Source organism: Maniola jurtina, chromosome 21 (assembly GCF_905333055.1).
Source record: "Maniola jurtina chromosome 21, ilManJurt1.1, whole genome shotgun sequence".
Lineage (NCBI taxonomy): Eukaryota > Metazoa > Arthropoda > Insecta > Lepidoptera > Nymphalidae > Maniola > Maniola jurtina.
Window position 1 is genome coordinate 183,224 of NC_060049.1, and position 27,606 is coordinate 210,829.

Below are 27,606 nucleotides of genomic sequence, written 5' to 3' on the forward strand. Positions count from 1 at the left end.
CCTTAACTAATATTAGGTACGGGATTAAAAATTAGGAACATAAAAGTAAAGCGATGTACAATGAAAACCACAACGTGTATTGTATACACAAAAGTTTTAATTAGCTAGCTACACTGTCGCCCTTTACCATTATTATCCTCGTTCTTGGTGCTTTAGCAACTACATACAAAGAGATGCTTTACTTATTTTTAACCCCCGACCCAAAAAGAGGGGTGTTATAAGTTTGACGTGTGTATCTGTGTATCTGTCTGTAACATCGTAGCTACTAAACGAGTGGACCGATTTTAATTTAGTTTTTTTTCTTTGAATGGTGGCTTGATCGAGAGTGTTCTTAGTTGAAGAAAATCCGTTCAGTCGTTCAGTCTTTTCTGGTTTTCTTATAGAGGTTTTTGTGTCGGGGGTTTTTAAATTTTAAGTTATTAATAGTTTAGTGGTTGATGTAGAAAGCACAATTATAGTACGCGACAGGTTGATATGGCAATCCGGGTTTGAGGCGGGGAACGCCCCGCACGTCACAGCTGCGTACGTTTGCGGTTAGCGCGTGGGCTGTGCGGGTGTGCGGGGCGTCCCCACCCCCCCCCCCCCCCCCCCCCAATTGTCATCTCGACCTGTCGCGGACTGTAGGTAATTCAATAAAAAACACATCCTGACTGATAGACGGATCTATCAACGCACAGCCTAAACCGTTGGGGTTACAAATATGAAATTTTGAAAGTTGGTTCCTTTTATAACGTAGCTAGGCACCCATAAAGAACGGAATTTTTGAAAATTCAACCCCTAAGCCCCCCTTCCATAGAAAATGAAAGATTGTATGAAAGTAGTAATTTTCAAGTTATAGGTATCTATGAAATTTGGGCTTTGAATCTGGGCTTTCCACTACCACCGCCGCCAATACAACACCAAATGCGAAATAAATCACACACCTTTGAAAACATTGTGGTTTAATTTTCAGACACACAAGTTTCATTACGATATTTTCCTTCAACTTCGATTAGAATTCAAGCTCAAGCCGTCATCACAGCGATATTAGCAATATAACCTGAATCTAATGACAGCTCATCGTTCCCGTATGTATGAAAGGCTCTCATCCATACGGGAACGGGAGCTTTCATTGAAAGCTTAATGCGGTATTGCATCACGTCCCGCGAGCTCCCGCGGGACGCAATCAGCGCGAGCCTCGAACCCTGAACTTCCTAGCACAGAAATAAACTAAACTAAACGATAACTTACACTCCGAGACGTGACATGTGATAGGATCAAGATGATTTTATCTAACTCAAACCCTAACTATGAACGCGCAGAAATTGTTGTTTATTATGATGTAAAAACTAAATAGATGGCCTAGATTCGCTCACGAGAATTTGGTATTTAAAAAGCCGTAGGAATTGTTCGATTTTTCGGGATAAACAGTAGCCTAAGTCCGTCCCCGGGCGGATACAAGCTACATTATTATTTTGAAAGGCAACGTCAAGCCGAGCTCGTAACGGGCGGCGTAGAGACATAGCGGACGGCGTAAAGACGTAGTGGACGGCGTAGAGTCGTAGCGGATGGCGTAGAGACGTAGCGGGCAGCGTAGAGACGTAGTGGACGGCGTAAAGTCGTAACGGGCGGCGTAGAGACATAGCGGACGGCGTAAAGACGTAGTGGACGGCGTAGAGTCGTAGCGGATGGCGTAGAGACGTAGCGGGCGGCGTAAGGACGTAGTGGACGGCATAAAGTCGTAGCGGATGGCGTAGAAACGTAGCGGACGGCGTAGAGACTTAGTGGACGGCGTAGAGTCGTAGCCGATGGCGTAGAGACGTAGTAGATGGCGTAGAGTCGTAGTGGATGGCGTAGAGACGTAGCGGACGGCGTAGAGACTTAGTGGACGGCGTAGAGTCGTAGCCGATGGCGTAGAGACGTAGTAGATGGCGTAGAGTCGTAGTGGATGGCGTAGAGACGTAGCGGACGGCGTAGAGACTTAGTGGACGGCGTAGAGTCGTAGCCGATGGCGTAGAGACGTAGTAGATGGCGTAGAGTCGTAGTGGATGGCGTAGAGACGTAGCGGACGGCGTAGAGACGTTAATAAATCTATGGACGTAGCGAACGACTAGTGAACGGCGCCGGCGCAACGTAGCTAGAGGCTGAGTTTTGAGAGCCTCTGTGATCTAAGTTAACTTTAGTACAACTGGTGGATTTATGCGGTATTGCGTTATGGGATTTTGAATTGCTTTGTGTCTGGCTTTTCCTGTATGCTTAGCAGTGAGAGGGCGGGTGGTGCATGTCGCACGCTGTATGTTGTACCATACAGATTTGTCTTTTTCAGCAGATTATAGCAAATAAAGTTTTTGATTCCTTGTATCTCAATATCCTATACAGATTTATAGAAAAGCTTAGAAATAAATCACAACAGAACATATTATTAAAAACAAAAATTGGAAATCGGTCCAGAACCCTCGAAAAAATAGGTATACATACAAAAAAATACGGGCCCAATTGAGACCCACCTCCTTTTTGGAAGTCGGTTAAAAATAGCAAATAATAAGAACACCAAGACCGAAGCTAAGGTCATGTTAATATCTTGTCTCATATTTTTTGCAGTGCTGGACAAAATTAGAACGTACCTATTATTATGAGTAGGTCTATAAAAGTAATAATACGTCTCTCACGAAGAAAGCTACAGTGGAATGAAAGTCTCAATAAAAGACGCCAGCCACTTTCCAGCACAAAGCGTTTTAAAATGTCCCAACTTTTCTCTCAAGTTTCAATACGTTTCTCATTACAGCCAGATCCCCTTTTCACTCTATATGAACTAGACAAGACTAGATGGACAATTTCACAAGTAGCGCGTGGGAAAATATCACGTCAAAAGCATTTTCATATGTAACACTAGCTACCTTTCCAAAACTAGCCTATGAAAAATCATAGAGCGAAATCTGAAAAAGAAAATTAACTACATTTAATGCCGTTTCATTTTTTTAATTTCACACGTGCATGTCATCGACCCCAATTAAATCCGAGAACACTCGCATCTCTTCGTGTTGGGAAGAGAAAAACATGTAATGTAGCAATGTAGCAAACGATTATACGTGTAAAAATTAACTTTCCGTGAAAAACCACCTGTTAATCAATATCAGCACTATTGATGTTGATCATAATTAGGAAACTGTTGTTATTTTGAAAACTGAAATATCGTTTTCCGTAAAAATCACCTGTGAAATCGCTGTTAAGAAAAAATACCAAAGGAAAAAGTAGCAATAATGCCGTCTCTAAATGAACTAGCAGCATTTTTTAAATTCCTTTTATCTTGTTTGCCTCTTATAGTCTTGCTAGTGTGTGAGTTATCTATGGTTTAGTAGGTAGTAGGTACACAATAAACCACTAAGTAGGGTCAGGTGAACCTCAGTGACAAGGGTTAAGTCCGTTTCGTTTTGTTATCTCAGTAAGTCTCTAATACAAAAAGAGATTTACTCTAACTTTTTATTGCATGTTTGAATCGGTATTTCATTTATACAAAGTCAATAAAAAAATCAAGGGTTTTACCCGAAAGGTCATTGTACTCATTATAATTATAAACTAGATGATAACCGCGACTTCGTCCGCGTGGATTTAATAATAGTAATAATCTTTATTAAGAGCAACCAGGACTCACTTTGTTAGTAAGTATTTAAATTTTAAGAAGCCTATGGGAAAACTTTTAATTTCCGAGATAAAAAGTAGCATATATCACTATACGGGATGTAGGTTATCCCTTTAAAAATAGACGATGCCCGCGACTTCGTCCACGTAAGTTAGGATTTTGAATAAAAAAAATCAGAAAACAAATAAAACCGACTTCAATAACCACAAACACTAAAAATTCTAAAAAGTAAAAAAAAATTTTTGCTTCTACACGTGTAATGTATGTATGAAGTCGGGCGAGCTTAGTACTTAGTTTCTTTTTTATGCTCGCTCGTTTTATTTATTTTTTGAATTTTTTTTATTTCACAATTTTTAGTGGCCCCACTGTTAAAATATTCTATGCCTAGGTAAACGTGCCTACTGTTTACTAAGCTATATTACACTGATCGCGAGCAATTTACTCTTATCCATTGAGGAGTTCCGTTCTCCATCTCCGAAGATATTCATCAGATCTTCACCAGAACCACCTGCAAAGTACACCTTTTTAAACAAAAAAATTCCAAATCGGTCCAGGCGTATTTGAGTAATCAAATTCAAATTTAAATTCAAATTATTTTTATTCAATTAAACTTTTACAAGTGCTTTTGAATCGTCAAAATAATCTACCACTGGTTCGGAATCGGGGAACATACATTAAAAAAAATTAAAAACAAATGATTCCGACGAATTGAGAACCTCTTCCTTTTTTGAAGTTGGGTGAAAATTATGTTCCGTAGACAAATATAACACTTACTCATTCATACGAGAGCTTTTTTAACGTCCGTTAAAAAAATGTTCAAATAGAACAAATGCATTCCCAAGTATCTGTTCACACGACAACGCTTTTTTAACACGTACAACGTTAAGGCCTCATTCACACGAGAGCTTTTTTAACGTCCTTTAAAAAAGCTCTCGTGCGAATGAGGCCATTTAGGCTTTATAGGAACTATTTCTAGACGCAATCATATTTGGAATACACACTATTGGCAGTTGGCACCTATCGGCGAACGTTCGCGAGCCTCGCAAACAGTCCGCCGTGTTTGACCAACTTCCATCCAATCTTCCAAACGACGAATTCTATCACCATGATTTTACATTAAGGCTAAATTATTTATTTCTCTAAAACTTTTTTACATTATTGTAAAAGTTTAGAGAAATAAGATTCTATGGTTCTATGTGGTGGTTATATGGTTTTATGGTGGATAGATCTCTATGGTTGATGAAGCTGGGAGATTCTGAGCTAATTTTTGGAGTGCAAATTTCCTTACGCGCGACTGCCAATTTTTTAATGTATACTAAGTGCACATTAATTATATTTATGCTTTGGTACTATATTACGAGCCCGCAGCTTAGTTTTCTAAAAATCCCGTAGGAACTCTAATTTTCGAGATTAAAAGTACCTACGCTATATTCTTCTTCGGGATGCAAATAAACCCATAACCCCTATGGTTTCTTTCTACACGGCATCGTATCGGAACGCTTAATCGTGTAAGGTTATTTTAAAAAATTGATTTGGGTTGTCAAAAATAATATAAAATTATTAATTTATCTAATGCAGGTAGTTTGATAAAATCGATATTTGGCTCATTCGATGTCATACAATCTGTTGCTAGGAGGCCAACAAGATTGAACTTGCATAAATACGGGTGTTTCGAAGGTTTTAGTTCAGTCTCCTTCTGAGATTCGGAGCGATATCGCATATTTTCGGTTTTTGGATTGTGAACTGAATAATTAGATGTCGTGATAGCAATCACGCTCTAATTAAATTATTTATTTTGGCATTAGTTTGTTTAGATTAAAACTCTCGGATTACCTTTACACATTGAACTTGTGTTTTTTTGTGTTGGTGGATGAGAGGACATTCCAATAATTCGATAAAAATATTTAAATAATACCTGCTTTTCTGAGTGACGCCAATAATCGCTTGGCGACACGGCTTTACCAGTATGGTGGTAACTAGCCACGGTCGAAGCCTCACCTCCCACTGATAACACCGCAGCGCTTACACTGCGCCAGAGAGGCCGATCTGTTAGCAAGTCGAGAACTAGGTGTAGCTGATTATGATAGGTTTATGTCCAACAGTGGACGTCCACGATGTCCACAGGCTTATGATGGATATCCCTTAGAGCGGGTTTACTGGTCACCCTACACAGCAATGGCCGTGTACGAAATAGAACAATCTGCGCTCAATACCGCTGATTGTGTACATAGAGTAGTGTATGTACACAACCTTTTACATCGTCTACACTGAACCCACACACTGTTTCTACTACACATAAACTAGCACTCGTCATGATCAACTCGTCGCTGGCTCACTACTGAGCACGGGCAGAGTGAACTAGCGCGGGTCTCCTCTCGGAATGAGAATGGTTCAGGCATAGTCCAGCACGCTGGCTAGCTTTGGACTAAACTTTTGTCTGGTGGAAGACTACGGCTGTAACTAGTCACCACCCTATCGGCAAAATCGGGCCGCCAAGCTACATATCGTTCTGGTACGATGCCGCGTAGAAGTGATGATTACTTACCACCAAGTGAGATCACAGTCAAGGTTTAACTTAAATCAAAATAAGAAATAAGTAAAAAAGTCTAATTTCTCGTTCGTTTGTGAAGTCTTTCGTTTCTAACCGACTTCCAAAAAAGGAGGAGGTTCTCAATTCGTCGGAATCTTTTTTTTTAAATTATTAAGAAGCGTTGTAGTATGATGCGTACGAAATGAGATCTCACGAGCCATTTTATCTTTATGTGACATATATCATGTCAAAAGTACGTAAGTTTTAGTCCTTATTTTAATGGTGAATCGTACTTTTGAGTTTTCATTTTGATTATACCCACGTTCTGAATTTGTAATATAAAGTGGAATTCACATTACGAAATTAGTGGCACGAAATTAGTTTCACGACATTAATGTCACTATCGCACGTGCAAACGTCTAATTTCGTAATGCCATTACGAAATTTGTCGTTCACACGTGCGCTAATCTCGTAATGTAAATTCCGCTTTAGACACACGCGTTTGCGACACGCGTCCAACGCACTACCAATTTGAAGTGAAGGCAGCCTTATGCTGTAACAAATAAAAGTAGATAATAAAAGGTTACATTGAAATAAAACCAGTTTCGGCTTCGAATAAACTTTTATTGGACAAACGTCGACATCGAACGAAGCCCTTCCATGTACATCAACTTTACTAATAAAATACAATTAATTAGTCCGTACGCCTAGTAATTAATTCAGCTAACTAGCAGTACATACATATTATATAGTTACACCTCGCCCCTTACTCCTACGTATACAGATATCGTATAAATAAACATCTTACTTAAAACCTAGATCTTATTCTAAAATGCAGTCAACTAACGTTACAGGAAGAAAATTGCTTTATTTATTTAATTTTCTTACATTAAAAATTGTCTAGAAAGTTATATAAGAATAAAAAGAATAGGTACGTATGACACAGTATATTTGAATGCTACTAAATTTTTTGTATTAAGTCTACGAGTAGAAGTTGGATAATTAACTGATTTTATTAATTTAAATCAATAGTACAGAAATATTGATGTTTTTTGCAGTCAAAATAGTAGCAATTTACTTTGCAGAACAACTACTCAATAATGGCATCTTCTGCCCTCTCTGTATTTCGTTTATCTTTGCCATTTTCATACTTACGTAGAATAAGAATTGAAAGATTCTGAATCAGACAGTATCGCTGTCCCAAATCATTAAATTAAAGGATAAAAACTATAGTAGACATATACATCCTGTCCGTTTGAGAATACAGATTAGAATAAGAGCTAGTTAAATCTACTCTAGAAGGTGACATAGTTACAGAGCTATATTTTTATTTTGTACGATCGATTCTGAAACTATAACAAAGTAAAGTAAATAATAGTAATCTCTATATTTATATAAAATAATGTTATATCTAGGAACTAATGCCGCCAATGTATCGCCTCGATAGTTGACGATAAACAGTATTTAAACGAAAACATTGGAAAGTATATTTAGACATGAATATATTTGGATATGACTAGTATTTCGTGTACCTATATTACAATTGCCAGTAGTCTAGGCCTCGTCCCCTGTGGCGCCATCTGTGAAACAAAAATCAATATTATAAAAAGTAAACAAATTAAAAGTCGCTCAGTGAGATATCGGGAGTTTTCCGCAGGAGAACTAAGGTAACTGACGTAGCCCATACCATTGACAAACTGAAATGGCATTGGGCAGGCCAGGCTTGTCGTAAAGGTGATGTTGATTGCCGTTGGAGCCTAAAACTCCTAGAAAGTGTTAGTAAGCGCAAAAAGGGGACGTTCTAGTGCGATGGATCGACGACGCGACGATAGAGAGAGGTGTGTGAGAGTGACGAAATGGCTGAATGAGAAAGGCTGAGGACTATATGTGGTTGCGGATGGAAGAGTCTATATCCAACTGTGAACGTCCACATATGCTGGTGATAATGTTTAATGTGTGTTTGAAAGGGCGCTTCGAAAGTTCGTTATTCTTGAGTCGGAAGCGGACGTAGATCAAAAATGAGTACAGCAATGTTTTCTGTGTCGTTTGGAACCACTGGAACCCAGCTGTGGTTTGAATTATATGAACAGCCTGTACTTGACTTCACGGACCACTCGAGTAAGCGATTGACTTTTAGTCAAAGAGTGAACTTAAATTTTCGACGTTATTTAAAAAGTGAATTGGTCTCTATACTTAAAGCGGAATTTACATTACGAAATTAGTGGCACGTAATTAATTTCACGACGTTAGACGTTTACACGTGCAATTAATTGATACTGAAATTAATGTCGTGCCACTAATTTCGTAATGTAAATTCCGCTTTAGAGTAGGTTTATTTTAGTCGGTTCTTAATCTGTTTACAAAATAACATAAATGAATAAAAGTTTAAAAATTCCAATTTTTATATAGCAGATAGAGATCTTATATTTTATGTATGTATGTATGTATAACTAGCTGTGCCCGCGACTTCGTTCGCGTGGAATAGTGACTTTTCGCGCTTTATATAGCCACGGACGCTCAGGCGCGAGGCGCCGTGATTCTTTAAATTGACATAACTTTTTTATTTATGAACCGATTGACATGAAATAAACACTAAATCCTAAGTGAAGCTTACTACAATATATTAGTGAAAACCATATCTAAATCGAATAAGCCGTTTCTGAGATTAGCGTGCACAAACACACAGACAAACAGACAAAAAAAAATTAATTACAATTTCGGGTTCGGCATCGATATAATAACAACCCCTGCTACTTTTTTTTATATATTTCCATTGTACAGACACCACTTTTCTACAATTTTATTATATGTATAGATTACAAATTATTCTAAAATTATCAAAGTAATGTAACCTCATCTAAACATAAAACCCATTTATTTAATTACCCGTTATAATTTTTGATAAATTTTAAGTTAATATTTAAGTGAAAACTTTTATTTTGTGTCCCAAAAAGTTGTACTCAGATCTAAGGTGATTTTTCGGTGGGATTTAGGAGTATGCCATTTGAGTGTAATAAATAATGCCTGTTGCACGGTTCCGTACGGCTCTCATTTCGACTCCTCTCTTGTTAACGATTAGGGTTTGTGTACACAGTCGTATATTTCAGGCAATTGTAACAGAAAATGATGTTTCGTGATTTATTTAAAATATTTTTGCTGAGACGTAATTTGTAGTTATGTTCGGAATCAGTATATATTATTTTCATCACAAAATCACGGTGGAGCGTGACCTCGCACCAGAACACATAGTTCGAAAAACCGATAGACGTTGGTCGTTGGGGTCTCAAGGTGCTAGAATGGCGACTCCGCACCGGAAAGCGGAGCGTTGGAAGACCCCCACTAGGTGGACAGACCACATCAAACGAGTCGCATGGAGGCGCTGGATTCAGGCGGCATACATTCCAAGACAGTGGTATGTGGAAGTCCCTACAAGAGACCCATGCCCAGCAGTGGGAGTACATCAGTGCTGATGAGGGAATTAAGAAAGGAATAGATTCAAAAAAATATTTTATTCAATTAGACTTGAACACAGAAAGTTAACTTAGGACACTGCTTTTGCAGGGAAAGTCGGTTAAAAAGGTATTCAAGTGGTATGCAAAACTGAAACGCTGTAATTTCATAAGCCGCTTTTCGGCATCGACGCGGCCTGGCGGCCGGCTCGAAGCGCGACTCGCAATATTAAAGGATTAATTATTATGACGACGCTGCCTTTAGGGGGGGGGGGGGGGGGGGGGGGGGAGATGCGTGATTAACTCGACGACCAGCCGCATGACAATTTTTTTTTTGTGTTTTGTATACAATTTAGATGAAAATCTATCTTAGTGATACTAAATTTTATTTTGATCCCGAAATTTTTTTCCCCGAATTTTATTTTTGTACCGAAAATCTAAATTAATTAAAGGATACAGAAAAATATAGGCTGTATCTTTTATTTGCTTTACTGTACCTAATTCATTAGTTTAGTTATTGGACTGCGCCCGTTCTAATTAATGATTAAAAAAAAAATGTTAAGAGGGCTCTCTCCGTCACTCGTTTCATACAATCGTAGTTCTAATTTCATTTGAATATTAAGCAACCAAAGGCCATGAAATTTTGCAGACATATTCAAGAAACTAATATCTATGTCTGTGGTTTCCCAGATTTCTGTTAAAATATTCGGTTTCAAAGTTACGTACGTCAAAGTTACGTCAAAGTAAGTTATTAAAAATTTTCATACAAATCTTTGAGCCCCTGTAATTTTAAAACTACATATTTTTAGAAAAATCTAAAACACCACAGACACAGATATTAGTTTCTAGAGTATGTCTGCAAAATTTTATGGACTTTGGTTGCTTAGTATTCAAATGAAATTGGAACTACGATTGTATGAAACGAGTGACGGAGAGAGCCCTGTTAAAGTTTCGGCCCGAGTTGAGAACCACCTCCTTTTTGGAAGTTTGTTAAAAAAGAAGGATTAGATTAAAAAACTTTTCCCGAGTCAATAAACCTTGTAAAACGTATCTATAGAATCTAAAATAAAAGTTAAAGTTGACTGACTGACTGACTGACTGATCTATCAGCGCACAGCTCTAACTACTGGACAAATCGGGCTGTTGCATGCAAATAGCTATTATGACGTAGACATCAGCTAAGAAAGAGTTTTTGAAAATTCAACCCCTAAAGGGGTAAAATAGGGGTTCGAAATTTGTGTAGTCCACGCGGGTGAAGTCGCGGGCATAACTTAGTCTTCCTGTAAGCTGGTGCGGTAAACGAGTAGGTATAGAGACTTCTGGTCACAACAATCAGCCTTTATTGTGTTAATTAGCACGTTTATATACGTTTCGCTAAGGGCGCGCAGTAGGGACGTTTACTGCCCTTCGAATTGCCCTGCCAAGTACTTTTAATAAGGTTATTAAAGTACAATTAAGAACATATTTTTAATGGCAGTGAATCAAATGAATTGATTACTTACTTTAATTTGTATTGTATTTAATTGATTAGTACTTAAAACAAAAGTAATGAAGCAATCCGTATTATTGAGCCAGAAGTTAAAATAAACTTTAAAATAAAATGCTTTGGAAATGAAATTAACCGTAAATAAGTGATCAAATCCAATACAACAGATTATACACTTTCAGGACATACCTACACTTATTATAGGGTTCATCATGATCAACCACCACCACAACTCTCAGGCATGCAGGTTTCCTCACGATGTTTTCCTTTACCGTTAATGCAAGTGATATTTAATTGCTTAAAATGCACATAACCCCGTAAAGTTAGAGATGGCTAGAGTTGTACCTACCCGGTCTCTACCCCCGAGTAGGAAACAAACGTTTAACCACTAGGCTATCACTGCTCTTTTATTTAGGGTTTTAATAGGTTTAGTTTGACCAAATCTGCACATGAAATAATATGTACAAAGCTTTTCTGACTATACTATCACAATTTTTTTGCGTCAAATGTAGGTAAGTAGGTATAAGGCCTCATTCGCACGAGAGCTTTTTTAACGTCCATTAAAAAGCGTTCAAATAGAACAAATGCATTCCCAAGTATTTCTGTTCACACGTCAACGTTTTTTTAACGCGCACTTTGTATGTTCAGCGCAACGCCGGGTTGTAACGCAACGCTTTTTGAACGCTCGTGCGAGTTAGGGCTAAGGGATTGGACATGTTAGTTCCGAGTCGCAGGTGTCTGTTTAATCCACTCCGAATAAGGGTTCGTGTAAATACACGAACGGTATATTTTGTTTTTTACACCGATACGTATATTTTGTTTTTTAGTATGTTTGGAGGTATTCATTTTGCTTAAAACGTGTACCTACGTAATATTTGAAAGAAAAGGTCTTTCATTAGTTAAACAATAATTATATTCTAGTTATTTACGATCAAAGAAGAAAATTCATATCTTTTAGCGTTGTTTATTCCGATCGAATTCGCATAGTAGCTAGGTCATCTTCAGCCTTATACAAGCATAGGTCGAAAGTCAAACACATTAAGTGTATTACAAAGGATCATACTTCACATCTATCGTCTACAATGGAATATTTATGATGACTCTTTACATTCCTAATTCTGTCGGCTCTATTGTAGAGGAATTGCTAAAATTACCATAAATACAGTTTTCTTGACACAAATCGAAATGAGACTAGACACAAAATCTAAATAGGAATGAAACTAATCTGTTTTAGTTTTTTTGGTATAAATACTGTCAGTTTCATCAATAAATTTAATTTCTATCTTTATTCTAAAAGTTCCTCTTTCCTAAATTATGATTCTGGACAATGGAATTTTTCGCTAAAGAAAGTTGTGAATTATGAGTTTTAACAAAATTATTGTAGGAACTAAAATATTATTACGTTTTAAATGTATTTAACAATGTTGCATGATATATGGTATGGTAGGTAGTAGAATAAATGGCTATTTTTAGGGTTCCGTACCTCAAAAGGAATAACGGAAGCCTTATAGAATCACTTTGTTGTCTATTTCAGTCAGTCCGCCCGTATGTCCGTCCGTCCGTCGCGTCGTGTCTGTCAAGAAAAATTGTAGGGTACTTCCCTTTGACCTAGAATCATAAAATTCGGCAAGTAGGTAGGTCTGACAGCACAAGTAAAGGAATAAATCTGAAAACCGTGAATTTGAGGTCACATCATTAAAAAATGTTTTTTTCAATTTTCAAAGTAAGATAACTACACCAAGTGGGGTATCATATGAAAGGGCTTTACCTGTATATTCTAAAACAGATTTTTATTTATATTTATATTTAATGATTTTCGATTTATCATCCAAAATGTCAGTAAAATTACCTTAGTACGGAACCCTCGGTCCGCGAGTCTGCCTCGCACTTGGCCGGTTTTTGATTTATATTTTATTTTATTTATATTTACTGTAGGAACATATGATTGTGACCGCGTCCCAGGGGTGGGATTTGGTCTCTCGTCGCGAAGGGATCAGCGAATTACGTGTAATATCCATAAAACGGGATGTTTATCGCAGCTTGGCTCTCCGGCTTTCCGCCTCGCTGACTGCACTTCGAAGGGACTGACATATTTCGGATCGCAAAATACTGTTTGTTTTGCGAAAGGTGTGAAAGGGATAATGTGGAAATGAGTCTTGTGGAATTATATTTTTTTCAAGACAAATAAATAATTATTGTGAAAAGCTATACGGGTATTTGATCCATCATCACTACTGAGCACAGTGTCTCTGCTCAGAATGAGAAGGATTTAGACTATAGTCCCCCACGCTGGCCAAGTGTGGATTGCTAGACTTTACACGCCTTTGAGAACGTTAAGGAGAACTCTCAGGCATGCAGGTTTCCTCGCGATGTTTTCCTTCACCGTTAAATCAATTAGTGATATTTAATTGATCAAAACGCACATTATTGTTAACTTAGAGGTGCTTGTCCGGTATCGAGCTCCTGACCTCACTAACAGGCGGTGGACGTCTTAACCACTTCGCTATCACGGCTTTTTTCGATTTCAATGCAATATAAGAAAATTTTGATGAGATATTATTATGATATCTATATCTACTGGTATGGCAAAAAAGGCTTGGCATAGTATTGTAATTTTGGGGTTCCGTACCCGAAGAGTGACATCGGTACCTATTACTAAGCCTTCTCTGTCCGTCCGTCCGTTTGTTTGTTAGAGGGATGTGTCTCGTGAACCATAATAGGTAGAGAGGTGAAATTACAGAATGTATATTTCTATTGCCGCTATAACAACAAATAATAAAAAATTGAAAATGACCACCATGTAAATTAAAAAAAAAATGTTAGTTCCTGTATGATGGTATGTATGCTCGCGCTTGACCGGATTTTTCTTTTAAAATTATTTATCTACAACTATTCTAACATCGAACACAGATTGCAGAAGAAATGAACAGGCACAAACTATTGATAGAATAGTTAAATGTACATTTATACACGTCTACATTCTAAATCTACACTACAAACTACAACTACAAAAGAATTTTTACAAGAAGGTGCAGAAATATTTACTGATACGGAAATTCCCATGGTTACGGAGAAACAAGACAATAATTTCGCAAAAAATTATATGTACAGACTAAACTATAACGAACATCTACAGGACAGACACTAGAAGTCTCAAACCAATATAATATAATTAAAGAAGGAAGGACAGGATAGATCTACGAGCAAGTGCAATGTAGGTAGGTACAGTTTAAACTACATGAAATGAAACTAGAGTTATTCTACAGGAAGTCACTACTACTATGAAGAATTAACAAGAACTATTGTGTCATTTGAAATAAATGTTTATTTGTTTGTCTGTTCAGTTTGTCACACGATAGGTAGTTAGTAGTTATACTACATTGATATACGTATATTATAGCTTTTGTAAAATATTGCCAGTACAATATAAATAAATGACGTCCCAACATAAGTATCAATCAATGGAATGAGCAATATTTTGGCTTACATGAAACAAATATATTTTTCAACATTTCATATCAATTCCAAGAACAATGGTAACTCACATCTGAATTCTAAGTGCAGCCTAAGCGAAATATGTCAGATAGAGATAGAGTGAGTCAACAACAAGGAGAAAGAAGACAGAGGTAGAGTGGACATTGAGTGCGATAGTAAGACAGGTCTAGTGTCTAGGTGCAGTGGAGCATAGGCCTGCGGGTTACCGTGATCCTCGTCTAGGGGCAGGGGCAGGCCGGGGGGCGAGGAGCGCTTGCCCCACATGCCCCTTAAATTCGTCCAGCCGGGCTCTCTCTTCCAGTAGTACGCTCCTGTTGAGTAGGCTTGCGGGTTATTGCGGAATATCAACATTACCTACTACCTCTATCTACTACAACTACTCTAAATTCAAAATTCAAAATATTTTTATTCAATTAAACTTTGCAGTTAAGTAACTTAAGTATTTTTGAATCGTCAAAAGCATCTACCACTGGGTTGCACTCTATGCATTTTATACTTATAAGTTCGTCAGAACAGACTGGTTTATTAATGGAATCGTTAGGTGAAAAAATCCTAAATATTCTGCTATGGAATTATTAGGAACTGCTAAGTATTTTTAATTGATTTTTACTCTCAAAATTACTAAAATAAATGTCAATTTTTTTAGACATAAGTTTTTTACAGGTTGCCTACTTCCTTTTAGCAACTTTTAATAGGAAAGTAAGGTCAGCAACCTAACTTGGTTTGCACCCACCAGTACAAGCGACTATGGGCAAGTGCAAACCTAGCTTTGGTGCTGACTGTACCTGTTAATTTAAGCACTTGTACGTTAGCTAAAGATAGCATTGCATTTACTTAAATGATTCAATTTTGGAATAATTTGAAATGAACCAAAATAAAATTCCAAACCACAAAGACTACTTCTCCATTAAATAATATCGAATTAATTGTTATCTTTTCCAAGATGTATATTAAAATATCTAAGAGGCTTAGCAATAATTTTGAATAACTTTGTAACTGGCTTTTAGCAGGCTTTTGCCAGGCGAGAGCGCGCAGCTGCCAGTCTCTCCAGTGACAACCGAGTTTCAATAACAGATTTATTCCAGAGATTAAAAACCCTGATATCGGAGTCTGTGAGAAATGTTCTTTTGATTCGGCTTTTAGAGATTAACAAAAATCTCTAATCATTGTTAACAGATTACTTTTATTGAATGCCATTCTATACTAAGCAATTTTTGTTATATCTAACCAATCACAGCACAACAATGTTTACAAAAATAATTGATTTGGTTTGATTATATACCTAACTAGTGACCGCCCGCAGCTTCATTCCCATGGGCATTCTGATAAATCCGTCTTTTCTTGTCTAGCCTTTGTGCGAAATTTCGGCTTATTAAGTAAGAACTAGGCTGGGTGGTGATAAGTCAGTAAGACAGGACTTTTTAATATTATTTAGATTCCTACTATTAATAAATTAAAAAAACATAACACCACGGAAGATTAAACTAAACCTTCAAAACAGTAGTACGTGTAGTGTTAAATATACGATTATGTACACATATTATACATTTGTAAGTATAATATAGAGATAGCCTATTAGGTAATAATTATAAACATTTTGTTACAATTCAAAACCGATCGTCTACGAAAAAGAGCTACGAGCTACGACTCGTAGCACCATAGACCTTTTTGATAATATCAAAAATTCGGCTGACTGATATTATAAGACTCCGAACAAGATTTTCACAAAATCATCAAAATATTATAACCGTTATATGATTGCGTATTTATAATAACAAATACGGATTTCTACTACTATTTATTTATTCTATGATTTCTTTCTCACTACAGTTTATAAAATGCATACATACACGCAAAGCACATCAACGCAAGATCCAACTCACATTCAAAATTATCTTCATTCAAATTAACTTTTTTAAATGAACACGTTCTTTTGAATAGTGAAAGCAAAAGCGAAACAAAAGAATAATTTGTATTCGTGATTATATTTTTATGAATATTCATATCAAGTATTTAATCAGGATGATTTTAAAAGATTTTCACGTTTAATTTGAATATTTACATAAAAAAACGAGTCCCCGGCGCAGTGTTCCGTTTCCGGATAATTTATGAAATTCTCTCGGCTTCAAAATAAATCTTGCCGGTTTCGCTTCGCATTAGTGAAGTAATTTACGAGCATTTACGAGTATTTACCAGTATTTACGAGCGCTCAACGCTTTAGATACCTACTTGTTGCAGTTTACACCGCACTCATTTACATTAAACCAGCTGCTGCCCATGACTTCAGTCGCGTGGATATAGGTTTTTTGAAAATCCCGTTGGAACTCTTTGATTTTCCGAGATAAAAAGAAACCGATGTGTTAATCCAGGGTATAATCCTGAATTTCATTCTAAATTTCAGCCAAATCCATCCAGTAGATTTTGCGTAAAAGAGTAACAAACACACAAACAAACTTTCGCAAATAAGAGTGTGATTAAATTAACTTTCAACAATTAAGCTACGTACTCGAACATTTTTACTGAAATTATCATTATCGTCCAACCCAATGCCGGTCCACTACAGAGCACAGGTCTCCTCTCAGAATAAAAAAAGGGTTTAAGCCATAGTCCGCTGTGCTGGCCAAGTGCCCATCGCCACTAATATTCTGCTTCACAACCCGTTTAGCTAGGTCAGTTACTCTGGTTCTTTTACCCATTTAATTAAAATATGAAACGTGACTATCTATTCTGGCCTCACTTGCTAAACACATTGTACTATTGTATACAAGAGCTATAACCAGGTATAACCAACTAGATTATAATCAGCTATTTTCTATTCTTTATAATAATCTCTTTGAAATACTCCCGATGCACTCTATATTATAACATTCCAATCAAAGTGAATGAAATATTGTAGACATGCTCCAGAAAATAGAAACTAATACCTTTATCTGTGGTTTGCTAGATTTCCTTAAAAATATGTAGTTTCAAAGTTATAAACGAGCTCAAGCTTTGTAATGCAAATCTTTGAGCTTGTTTGATTTCGCATCTGCTCCGTATGCACTCCTGTGAGTAGATTAAGTTATTATTTTTAACTACCTGATGACGCGACTTCGTCCGCGTGGAATGATTATTAAAAATCCTTAAGGAACTCTGATTTTCCATTTATGATATTATAGTATGGGTTTTTCATTCAGTTCTGCACACAATGATATTATTCATAATCATAATAATCTTAATTTATTCATTAACAGTTTTCACGACCAATGCGTGAATATATTTAAAAACTCAGTAAGTACCTACTTATGTTTCTTAGGTAATTTCTATTGATCGAAATCACTAAGTAAGGCATTCAACCACTAGACGATCACAAATAATTACTGAATCTATTTTTGGTTCTTGTTATTCTACACAATAATGTCATGAAGATAAATAGGTCGACTTGTTTCTGGCTCTACGTTTTGGATGAGATCGATTTATTTACTTGTACCCGCAACAAAGAACATTGTTAAGTTAAATGAGTCAAATGACGGTAGTAATGGCGTCGAGGAGCGATCGCGATCGGGATCTATCAAACTGACGCGACCGCATCGATCAAGGCTTACTCGAAACAGATATAGATGTCCCGTTTGATTTGTTGAACGATTTCTATAGTCGATGCTTCTTACAAGACGTATTGTCCAATGGTGTTTAAACAAGATTGGTTATGGGGACGGTATATTCCAGGTATAATTTCAAATCTAGAGATGGCGATACACATTGTATCGGCATCTCTCTTAGACGCCCCTGAACCGGTTGCGCATCGCCACAGTGTAGATTATTATTTTCACATCGCTCCTGCATTTAATCATTACGTCACCCGACTTCAGTGTTTACGATGGAGTAAAAAGTCAAGTTATGTATAAGTTTAAAATTCAAAGTTATAGTGATAAAAAATATTTATTATGAAATAATTAAAAATTTATTTAAAAAAAATAATCTGTAGGTATCATCAGAATCGATTACATACGACTTCGCTGGGTTACTTTATTGTAATATATAACATTGCGTATCTATAAAAAATATTTGTACAAGTTAAATATTGTTTTATATACTACTAGAGGATCCCTGCGGCTTCGCCTGCGTTGATTTCGGTTTTTTTGAATCCCGTAGGAACTCTTCATTTTTCCGGGATAAAAAGTAGCCTATGTCCTTCTCCGGGATGTATCCCAAGTCTGTACCAAATTTCATTAAAATCGGTTCAGTGGTTGGGCCGTGAAAACGTAGCAGACAGACAGACACACTTTCGCATTTATAATATTAGTATGGATTTTAATGCACACTGTTGCCAAGTTACTATCATTAGTTAGTAAACAGTCACTGATAAAAAAAAAAAAACAATATTATAATGTACTTTTATTTTTTTGTCAACAACGAGAAATAATGAATGAGATCTATTTACAATCATGCTAATAGGTGTCTTTTTCAACCTGTATGCTTATTATAGTAGGAGATTTAACATTTCACCAACTTTCATAGAATGAGATCACACACACACAGTAACATTAAATTAAAATGGGCCTAAATAACCTTGACTTAAGGTCCTAAATTCAATTACACCGATTTTAATTTCTGGTTCTGTCTGACTGGCTATACATGAATGGATTAATTTGAGCTATAAAATAAGGCGGTTAAGGTCTATTTTACGTTAACGTTCTCATTATAAACCCCTATCTGCCAGTTTTGGTCATTACTGTGGTGACCATTACATTTGGCCTTGAAAGAAGATACGTCACATGGATAAAAGATTATAGCATGGACAAGTCCAAGTTTCTGAAATTTTCACTTATTGATAATGATAATACTGTCATTCCTAATTACTTACATTTATAGGTAAATCTTATATTTTCTATATCTTATTGCTATTATAGATGCTGAGATTATAGAAATTACACTCAACTGAAATTCAATGAAAATATAGTTAGCACGGACATTACACAAGTAACTATTTATTGCATTTCACTAATTACCGAGATCGTAAAATCCTATTTTTTCATATTATCAAAACGTTTACAGTAAAAAAATATCACACGCGCTAGGCGTGCAAAAACACCTGAAAGAGATTATATGCACCTGCAGCCATAACAGGATAACATTATAATATATTTCGTGTTGTATAAAAAGCTGTTTTGTTTATAATCCTTGTTTTTGTTTATTCAATATGGTTACAGTCAAACCGGCCCGCTCGGAGCTAATAGCCATAAAAGTTAACTAATTAGGTGAAATATTCCAAAAGAGCATAAGTAGGTATGTACACATTCAATACGCTAACTTAACTGTTTACGTTAAGGTTCAAAGTCAAAGCGCTGGAGAAATGTTTTTATATGATACTGAACAAAGTCAAGACAGAGATTAAAATATTTTATAGCTTTTTTGTTATATTCAGATTCGGGCCATTGATTCAAATTTTAAATTTGTAGTAATTATGTTCTCTAATTCAGAAGCTGAGCTCTTTTTCTGGATGCCTATCATTAGGCATCCAGAAAAAGAGGTCATTACCTTTTCGCTAAAAGACAATTTTACGTTGACTGGCATGAAAGCAAAGTGCCTAGTAAGCCAATAGACAATTCAGCTAGATGACATCAAAGCAGATTACCCAGTCAGCAGAGAGTCAACTTAGCTGTACGCCATAAAAACAAAATGCACAAGTAGCAAAACGTCTGGAATTGTGAATAGTCTGTATGATTAGAACACCTCATTAGCCAGACGTCAAATTTCATAGTTGGATGACATAAACGCTGAATGAGATAGTATCTAAAACGTCTGGAAAAGTAAATAGTCTAAATGGTCTGTTGCTTGCTCCCTTTTTAATTTTTAACCAACTTCCAAAAAGAAGGTGGTTCTCAATTCAGCCTGTTTTTTTACCCCATTGCGCCAAAGCCTAAAGGAAGAGTTATGATTTTAGCAGTCTGTATATGTATGTGTGTGTGTTTGTATCCAGATTCTGTGTGTTCCACCGTAGCGCCGAAACTACTGGGCTGATTTTGATGAATGAGGTGTAAATCGATTTGTCGTAAAGATCCGGGTAACATAGGCTACATTTTATACGAAAAAATTGACCTAACGGATGTAATATGAAAAAAAGTGGGGGTGAAAAGGTACTACCACTAACTAACAATTGTGCCAGGACTGGTCCTGATGGGATTTTGAAGTGATTTTGAAAAGATGCAGTTGGTTCTCTATATAACGTAGACCCGCACTAAGACAGGATTTTGAGAAATTTGATCTGTAAATTGACCAAATTATCATACAACAATACTACTTCTCACGAACCTATAAAAGCTACGAACAAACGATTTCAGTAGTTACATTTTATTACTGTTCTTACCTTTCGATTCAAAACAAGAAAAATTGATACACTGATTTGGCATTCCAAAACGAAGCAACTCTCGTCCCAATAACAATTTAATGTATACTTTAAGAATAACTGCATAAGGTAAGTTTTACAACGAATATTTTAACATCGATATTTTAATGTTAGTATACGTGAGTGGGAACACAAAAGCCACAAAGATCCTTTGTATTGACAAAGGCAAACACAATAGGATCTTTCATTTCTTGTAAATTGAACTAGTTTTATGAGAAAAAGTATTAAGTACGTATGAAATTTTGTTTTGCACATTTTCAACTTTTAAGCTGTGACAATAAGGTCTAAGTTGAAGGAATATTTAATAGTATGATTATTTTTTTGATCTATAAAACATTTATGACACTGCAATTTTTGATCAAACTTATTATTGACTACTTAGTGACGTATATACATAAAAAAACCAGCCAAGTGCGAGTCAGACTCGCGCACCAAGTTTCCGTATCCGTACTCAGGTATTTTTCCGACATTTTGCAAGATAAATCAAAAACTATTATGCTTAAAAATAAATTAAAATCAGTTTTAGAATGTTCAGGTAAAACCCTTTTATATGATACCCCACTTGGTATAGTTATCTTACTTTGAAAATTAAAACACATTGTTTTTTAATGAACCCATAAATTCATGGTTTTTGCCAAATTTCATGATTCTAGGTCAACGGGAAGTACCCTATAGGTTTTCCTGACAGACACAACACACACGGACAAAACAGACTGACAGGCGGACAGATAGACAGACATACAGTTAGATAGACAGACAAACAGACAGCAAATTGATCTTATAAGCGTTCCGCTTTTCTTTTTGAGGTACGGAACCCTAATAAATGATATCATTGCATAGCAAGTGAAGAAACTAAAAATTATAACACCTTGGATAAACATCTCGGACTTGAAAGTGGATGTCATTTTCATAATAATCATGATCATCATCATCATCATTATGAGCCCGTGGATGTCCACTGTTGGACATGGGCCTTCCCTAAAGAGCGCCAGCCGCTTTATATCATCAGTCCATCGTGCTGGAGGACGTCCTACACTACGCTTGCTTATACGCGGTCTCCTCTCATCCTATTTTCATAATAATTAGTACTTTCCCCTAAAAACCTTTAAATTGATATCAATAAAGTTTTTTTCCATCTTATCTTCTAATACTTATGCATTTTACAAGTTTGGTTTTTGATCTTTGAGCTACCGGGATAGAGCACTCAGATTAATTAATTTTTATTTTCAAATTATAAGTCCTGGTCTATTATGACCTAATATTAGCTTCACTACACTGCAATGTACTGTTTACTGCATTCTTTTTAAAATAATTAATTTTTTAATGTAATAAATGCACAATATAAACTTATCTTAAAATCTAGAAAAATCCTAAATAAAAATACTTTATAACATAGTACTGAATTTACTACTCTATGGCATTCTGTACAATTACAGTATGACAAAATGCTTATGAAACCCGAAACAGGTCCTGCCGCGCTGAGGCGACGGGTATGACTGACAAGATAACGTAATTACGGCCCATAAGACTCAACAATAGGGTCGAAAATTCTTTGTACTCGCTCTGTACGCGATTTGAAGAGAATAAGCGAGGAAGCGTGAAATCAAATAATTTAGAATATAATTTGAAATATAGCACTTACTGTGAAATGATCGGACCGAATTATTTATTTGATTGTTTTACACCTATGGTGAAAGTTACGTCTTTAAGAGCTTTGTCATTAAAGAGAAAAACCCAAAAGCCTAAGGTTTTAGACCAAACTTCTGATTTTTTTTCTATCGAGGAAAGTTTGTCCAATCATGTTTTTATCGGACCAAATCCAAGGGGATATAATGAAAAATATTATATATTAATTTCAAATTTTTCGATCCATGCGTTCCTAACCTATTTCCATTTTAGTAAACTTTAGTATCGACGAAAACGGAGACCGCCGCGTTAAGATCTGTACTTTATTTGACCTTATAAATACGCGAATAATAAAAGTTTACTGTGATTTAATCAACATGAGAAAAAGCTTCTTTAGGGTTTTTTTCAGTGGGCTGTATCTTAAGAATCGTTATAGGTAGTGGGTTGAAATTTTCACAGAGTGAGTATTCACCAGGCGATTCGTGGAACTCCGTGGGGTTTTAGTCGGTAGAGTTTGACATGACCTCCGTGCCTCCCCGGGCGTGAAAAAAAAAAAAGAAAAAAAGGTGATTATGGGATAACCCACGTCGAGTCAAAGAAAATAGTTACCGCTGTTGTACAGCTGGGATTGCTTGTTGGGCCGCTTGCCCCAGGAGCCGTGCAGCGCTGACCACGCCCTCTTCTCGGGGCTCTCCAGGGGTAGGTGGTCCGCCTCATCCTGTATAACAAAATATATCATTGGCATTTTTGCTTATACGTGCTGTATACAGCGTGTTTGATAACATGTCAAATGAGGTAATTAGTACCGAGAAGTTAGTGCCATAGATTCTTTCGTTATCTCTGCTACCTACTTGAGACGCGTTCGAACGATGTTTTGAGTTCACAGAAGTTTTTATGAGTTAATTTTGCGCGATTGTCGCGAACAATATATGAAAATAATGAAATAAATGACAATAGTTACCGACTATTTTACTTAAGGTATCAGTATACCTTATGGAACCCTTCACCACTATATAATACAAATCTAAGAATATTTTTGACCATCAAAATGTAAAAACCTAGTTTGATTTTTAGTTTGAATTTGTCCGGCGAGCAGCAATCATTAATAAGAACAATCCTATATGATTGGCAATTAATTAAAGCAGAAGTAAGCTAAATATGCGTGAAAAATAGAATAACGATTAAACGTAATAGGTACAAAGATATTAGAACATTTGATACGATTAATCAAAACCGGTCCGCAGAATGATTGCGGCTGTTCAATATATCGGGCCTAATATATCACTCCCCGCTGTGACCCGCTGACTAGGCTGATAGGTTTTATGATACTATAGGTGATTTTTGCTTCCCACCCGTTGGATTTATTGCCTAGTATGTTATATGTAGGTGTGAAAGTACTTAAAATATGGTCTTGTAGCGTGATAAGTGCCCGATGGTAGGTATGATCTAAAAGCAAAAAATCTAATGCAAAATGAAATTTAATATCTCTTGCTGGAAAACATCTTGAGGAAACCTGCATGCCTGAGGGTTTTCCATGTTCTGCAAGGTATGTGAAGTCTACCAATCTGCAATGGACCAGCGTGGCAGATTATGACCTAGCCCCTTCTCATTCTGAGAGGAGACCCGTGCTCAGTAGTGGGCCGGTAATGGGAATAGATCACGATGATGATGAAATGCACAATGAGGCGTATTTATTGAAATCCTTCTTTGCTATTTGCAAACCAAAGACAAACACAACAGAAAATGAATTAGGGGTGTAGTAGGCGCGACAGGTTGAGATGGCAATCACCCGCACAGCGCCCGCGCTAACCCGGTGCGGGATAGTGCTATGCTTATATCGGGATCGACGTCATACCTGTTGCAGGGGCACGGTGTGCTCGTAGGCGATCTCATAGTCCTGATAGTCGGGTTCCGGGGCCGTGCGCTTGCCCCACGAGCCGTGGAAGTTGGCCCATTTCTCCTGCATTGAAACATTCATCTTATTATACTTGCTGGCCTATCCAATTTTTAACATTTAGAATAGTTATACCTAAATTAATTAACCGAGTGTCAAATAAAAATTGTAAACGGCACATTGTTTAGTGCGTATTAGGTATCCACGATACAGGACTACCTAGTGTGCTGGGTCACCAGACACAGAAAAATTGTACAAGACTGTATTTTGTAAATAAACATTTTTCATTTCATTCATTTCATTTTATTTCTGAAAATCCTTTTTATTGGGGTTATATTTTTGAGTGGCACTATATATTGAGTATACGACCGTTCACCGGGTTATACATAACTTTGTAGGTATTTTTTATATTCGAATAACGTCTGGTCCCACATTCAAAGTATGTGCCATTCACATTCCTTCAAATGCAGTGTTTATGTCGTGAGAACTGAGTCTACACGGCGCAATGAACGTTTGCTACCGCGAACTAGTTTAAGGAAACTGTGACACAAGTGAAAAACTTGGAAAATCCAAACTTCTAATGTGCCGGACAAAGTTTAGAAGTTTAATGGGATTTGCTAGAGTTGTTAATACCTGTTAATTAATAACGATGGAAGAAATGAATAAGTACATAACTAAACAACAAAATACACGTAATCATACTTACAGGTGCCCGTTTTCCCCAAGCAGAGCTCATATCTTGCCAGCCTCGTTTTCCCCACGCCGAGCTCATGTCCTGCCAGCCCCGTTTGCCCCAAGCAGAGTTCAAGTCCTGCCAGGCCCGCTTGCCCCACGGCGTCTGATACAAATCCCTCCATGCTCGCTTGCCCCATGCAGTGTTAAGGTCTTGCCAACCTCTTTTACCCCACGCAGAGTTTAAATCTTGCCAGCCTCTTTTACCCCACGCGGAATTTAAATCCTGCCAGCCCCTTTTACCCCAAGCGGAATTCAAGTCTTGCCAGCCTCGCTTGCCCCAGGCTGAGTTCAAGTCCTGCCAGCCCCGTTTTCCCCAAGCTGAACTCATGTCCTGCCAGCCCCTTTTGCCCCACCCGCCTCCTCCGTGTAGACTTGACCATGCTCTCTTTTCTTCTTCTGTTAGTTCCACATCGGTGTCGGCCTGAAAATAACATTTATCTTAAATACTGTGGTGTATGCCTACAAAAGACTATAAAGTTTTTGTTTATAAATTAAAATAGTTGTATCAGCTTGCTTTTTAAGGTCTAAGGTAGGTACGAGCAGGAAGTTATAAGGTAAAGGCGTTATCTCTGAAAGAGACCTGAGAGATCATACAAGTTGTAACACTAAAGCTAAAGGACTAATATTATAACTGGCAAAGTCAGTTAAGTTTACGCGGCTCATCATCTGAATCAATTGATTGAAATTCAGAGAGATTTTAAAATATCAAAAATCATGCGGACGAAGTCGCGGGCATCATCAGCTAACCTCACAATGATTGAATTTTGAGTTTGCGCTATCTTGTTCCCTTAGATTATTTACACGTCATGGTTACATAGAAAGTACGTATTTTGTCAATAAATTGTTGTTTTGATGAAGAGTTAGGAGTTATTAGAGTGGAAGATCCACTGAAATGATGTTGTTCCGTCTGTTGAGTTTTAGAAATTTAAAGTTTTTTTTTGTTGGATATCGACGATTTTTTTTTAGAATTATTCGAGCTTAAATTTATAGTTGTAGCTCGTTCAATAAATCTTTACCTGAAAGCCTGGATTAAATGTCTCTAAGTACTAAAAATCTTCTTAAATATTTAAAGATTGTTTTTTTACTTTAGCTTTATGTAAGTAAAGTGGAAAATGACAAGAATTAGTCATTCCTTAAATATTCTGAGACGTTTTAGGCCCATAATAAGGCACTTATTTTTTAATTAATAAAAAAGTCAAGACACAATTCATGAAGTAGCTATACTTACTTTGTCTAAGCAAGTAGGTAATTTAACCGCTTCAAAGTGAGTAGGTACTGAGTAGCCAATAGCTATATTAATTGGAAACCACATTTGCTAACGTTCAAATCCATACTAATAATATAGTTTACTGATATTATAAATGCGAAAGTGTGTCTGTCTGTCTGCTAGCTTACATCACGAGAAAGGACATAGGCCACTCCCGGAAAATCAAAGAGCTTCCCCGGGAAGCCCGGGATGGTCTCATAAGACTCCATCTGTTTAACTGATTTATATGAAGTTTGGTACAGAGGTAGCTTGCATCCCGGAAATTGACATATGTAACTTTATATCCCGGAAAAGCAAAGTTTTCACGGGATTTTTGAAAACCTAAATCCACGCGGACGAAGTCGTGGGCACTATGTAGTTACTTTACTTACTTACGCGCGCATCTCTAACTTTCGATTATGTATGTGGGAGGAAAAAAGAGGAGATCAGAGGTGAAAAGAGACCAAAAACTGAACCACTTCTCTCTGTCTGTATGCATAGACCCTTTACGGTATATCAATTTCTCTGAGAAACTTGATGTTTTCGTTATGTATCTATTGTACAAGCAACGGCTTTGATTAGTTATTCCCTCACACAATAGGACTCCAGTAATGGACTCCACGGATTGTATCTATTCGTTTCCGTCGCTGTTTCCAACTTAATTAATAAATGTTAAACTTGCAATGTTAATTGCTAATTCTGCTAAAGGTAAGCAGTAACAGAAACGCCATTATTCAAATGAAATAGGCATTTAATTTCTAAGTTTACTAGCTGGTGCCACAAAATACTTAATAATAAGTACCTTCAGGTACAGAAGGGTCGTTTAAATAAATAGCATCTCTTTTAATGATATAATAAAGTGAAATTCAGATCGTACAGCGCTGTGGCCTTACACTTAGAAAAAGCCTTTTTTCTATTGCATTTCTTTCACTCTCATAAGAGGTATAAAGTACCCTATGTCCTTCTCCAAGAAGCAAGGTATCTGTACCTACACTAAATTTTGTCAAAATCGGTTTAGCAGACGAACCGTGAAAATGTCAAAGGTAGTACATAGACAGACTAACAGCCAGTCAGACAGAGTCACTTGAGTATGGTTGAATGGCTACAGGGAAAAGTACGAATCTTAAAAGTAAGAAAGCTT

The 27,606-nt window shown here is 36.7% G+C and overlaps 1 protein-coding gene across 1 annotated transcript in view; it reads right to left on the minus strand.

Moving 5' to 3' along the window:
- Window positions 1–6,759: 6,759 nt before the first annotated feature.
- The window catches only part of LOC123876171 (prothoracicostatic peptides), an 85,235-nt gene continuing 64,388 nt past the window's right edge, over window positions 6,760–27,606 (minus strand). Inside the window, exons 3-8 of the mRNA XM_045922336.1 lie at window positions 25,245–25,640; window positions 25,191–25,208; window positions 24,446–24,550; window positions 23,200–23,308; window positions 14,786–14,890; window positions 6,760–7,729 (exon numbers count right to left, since the gene is read on the minus strand). Coding sequence (XP_045778292.1) covers window positions 7,704–7,729; window positions 14,786–14,890; window positions 23,200–23,308; window positions 24,446–24,550; window positions 25,191–25,208; window positions 25,245–25,640 — 759 coding nt within the window. The 3' untranslated portion in view covers window positions 6,760–7,703. The remainder of the gene's footprint in view (window positions 7,730–14,785; window positions 14,891–23,199; window positions 23,309–24,445; window positions 24,551–25,190; window positions 25,209–25,244; window positions 25,641–27,606) is intronic.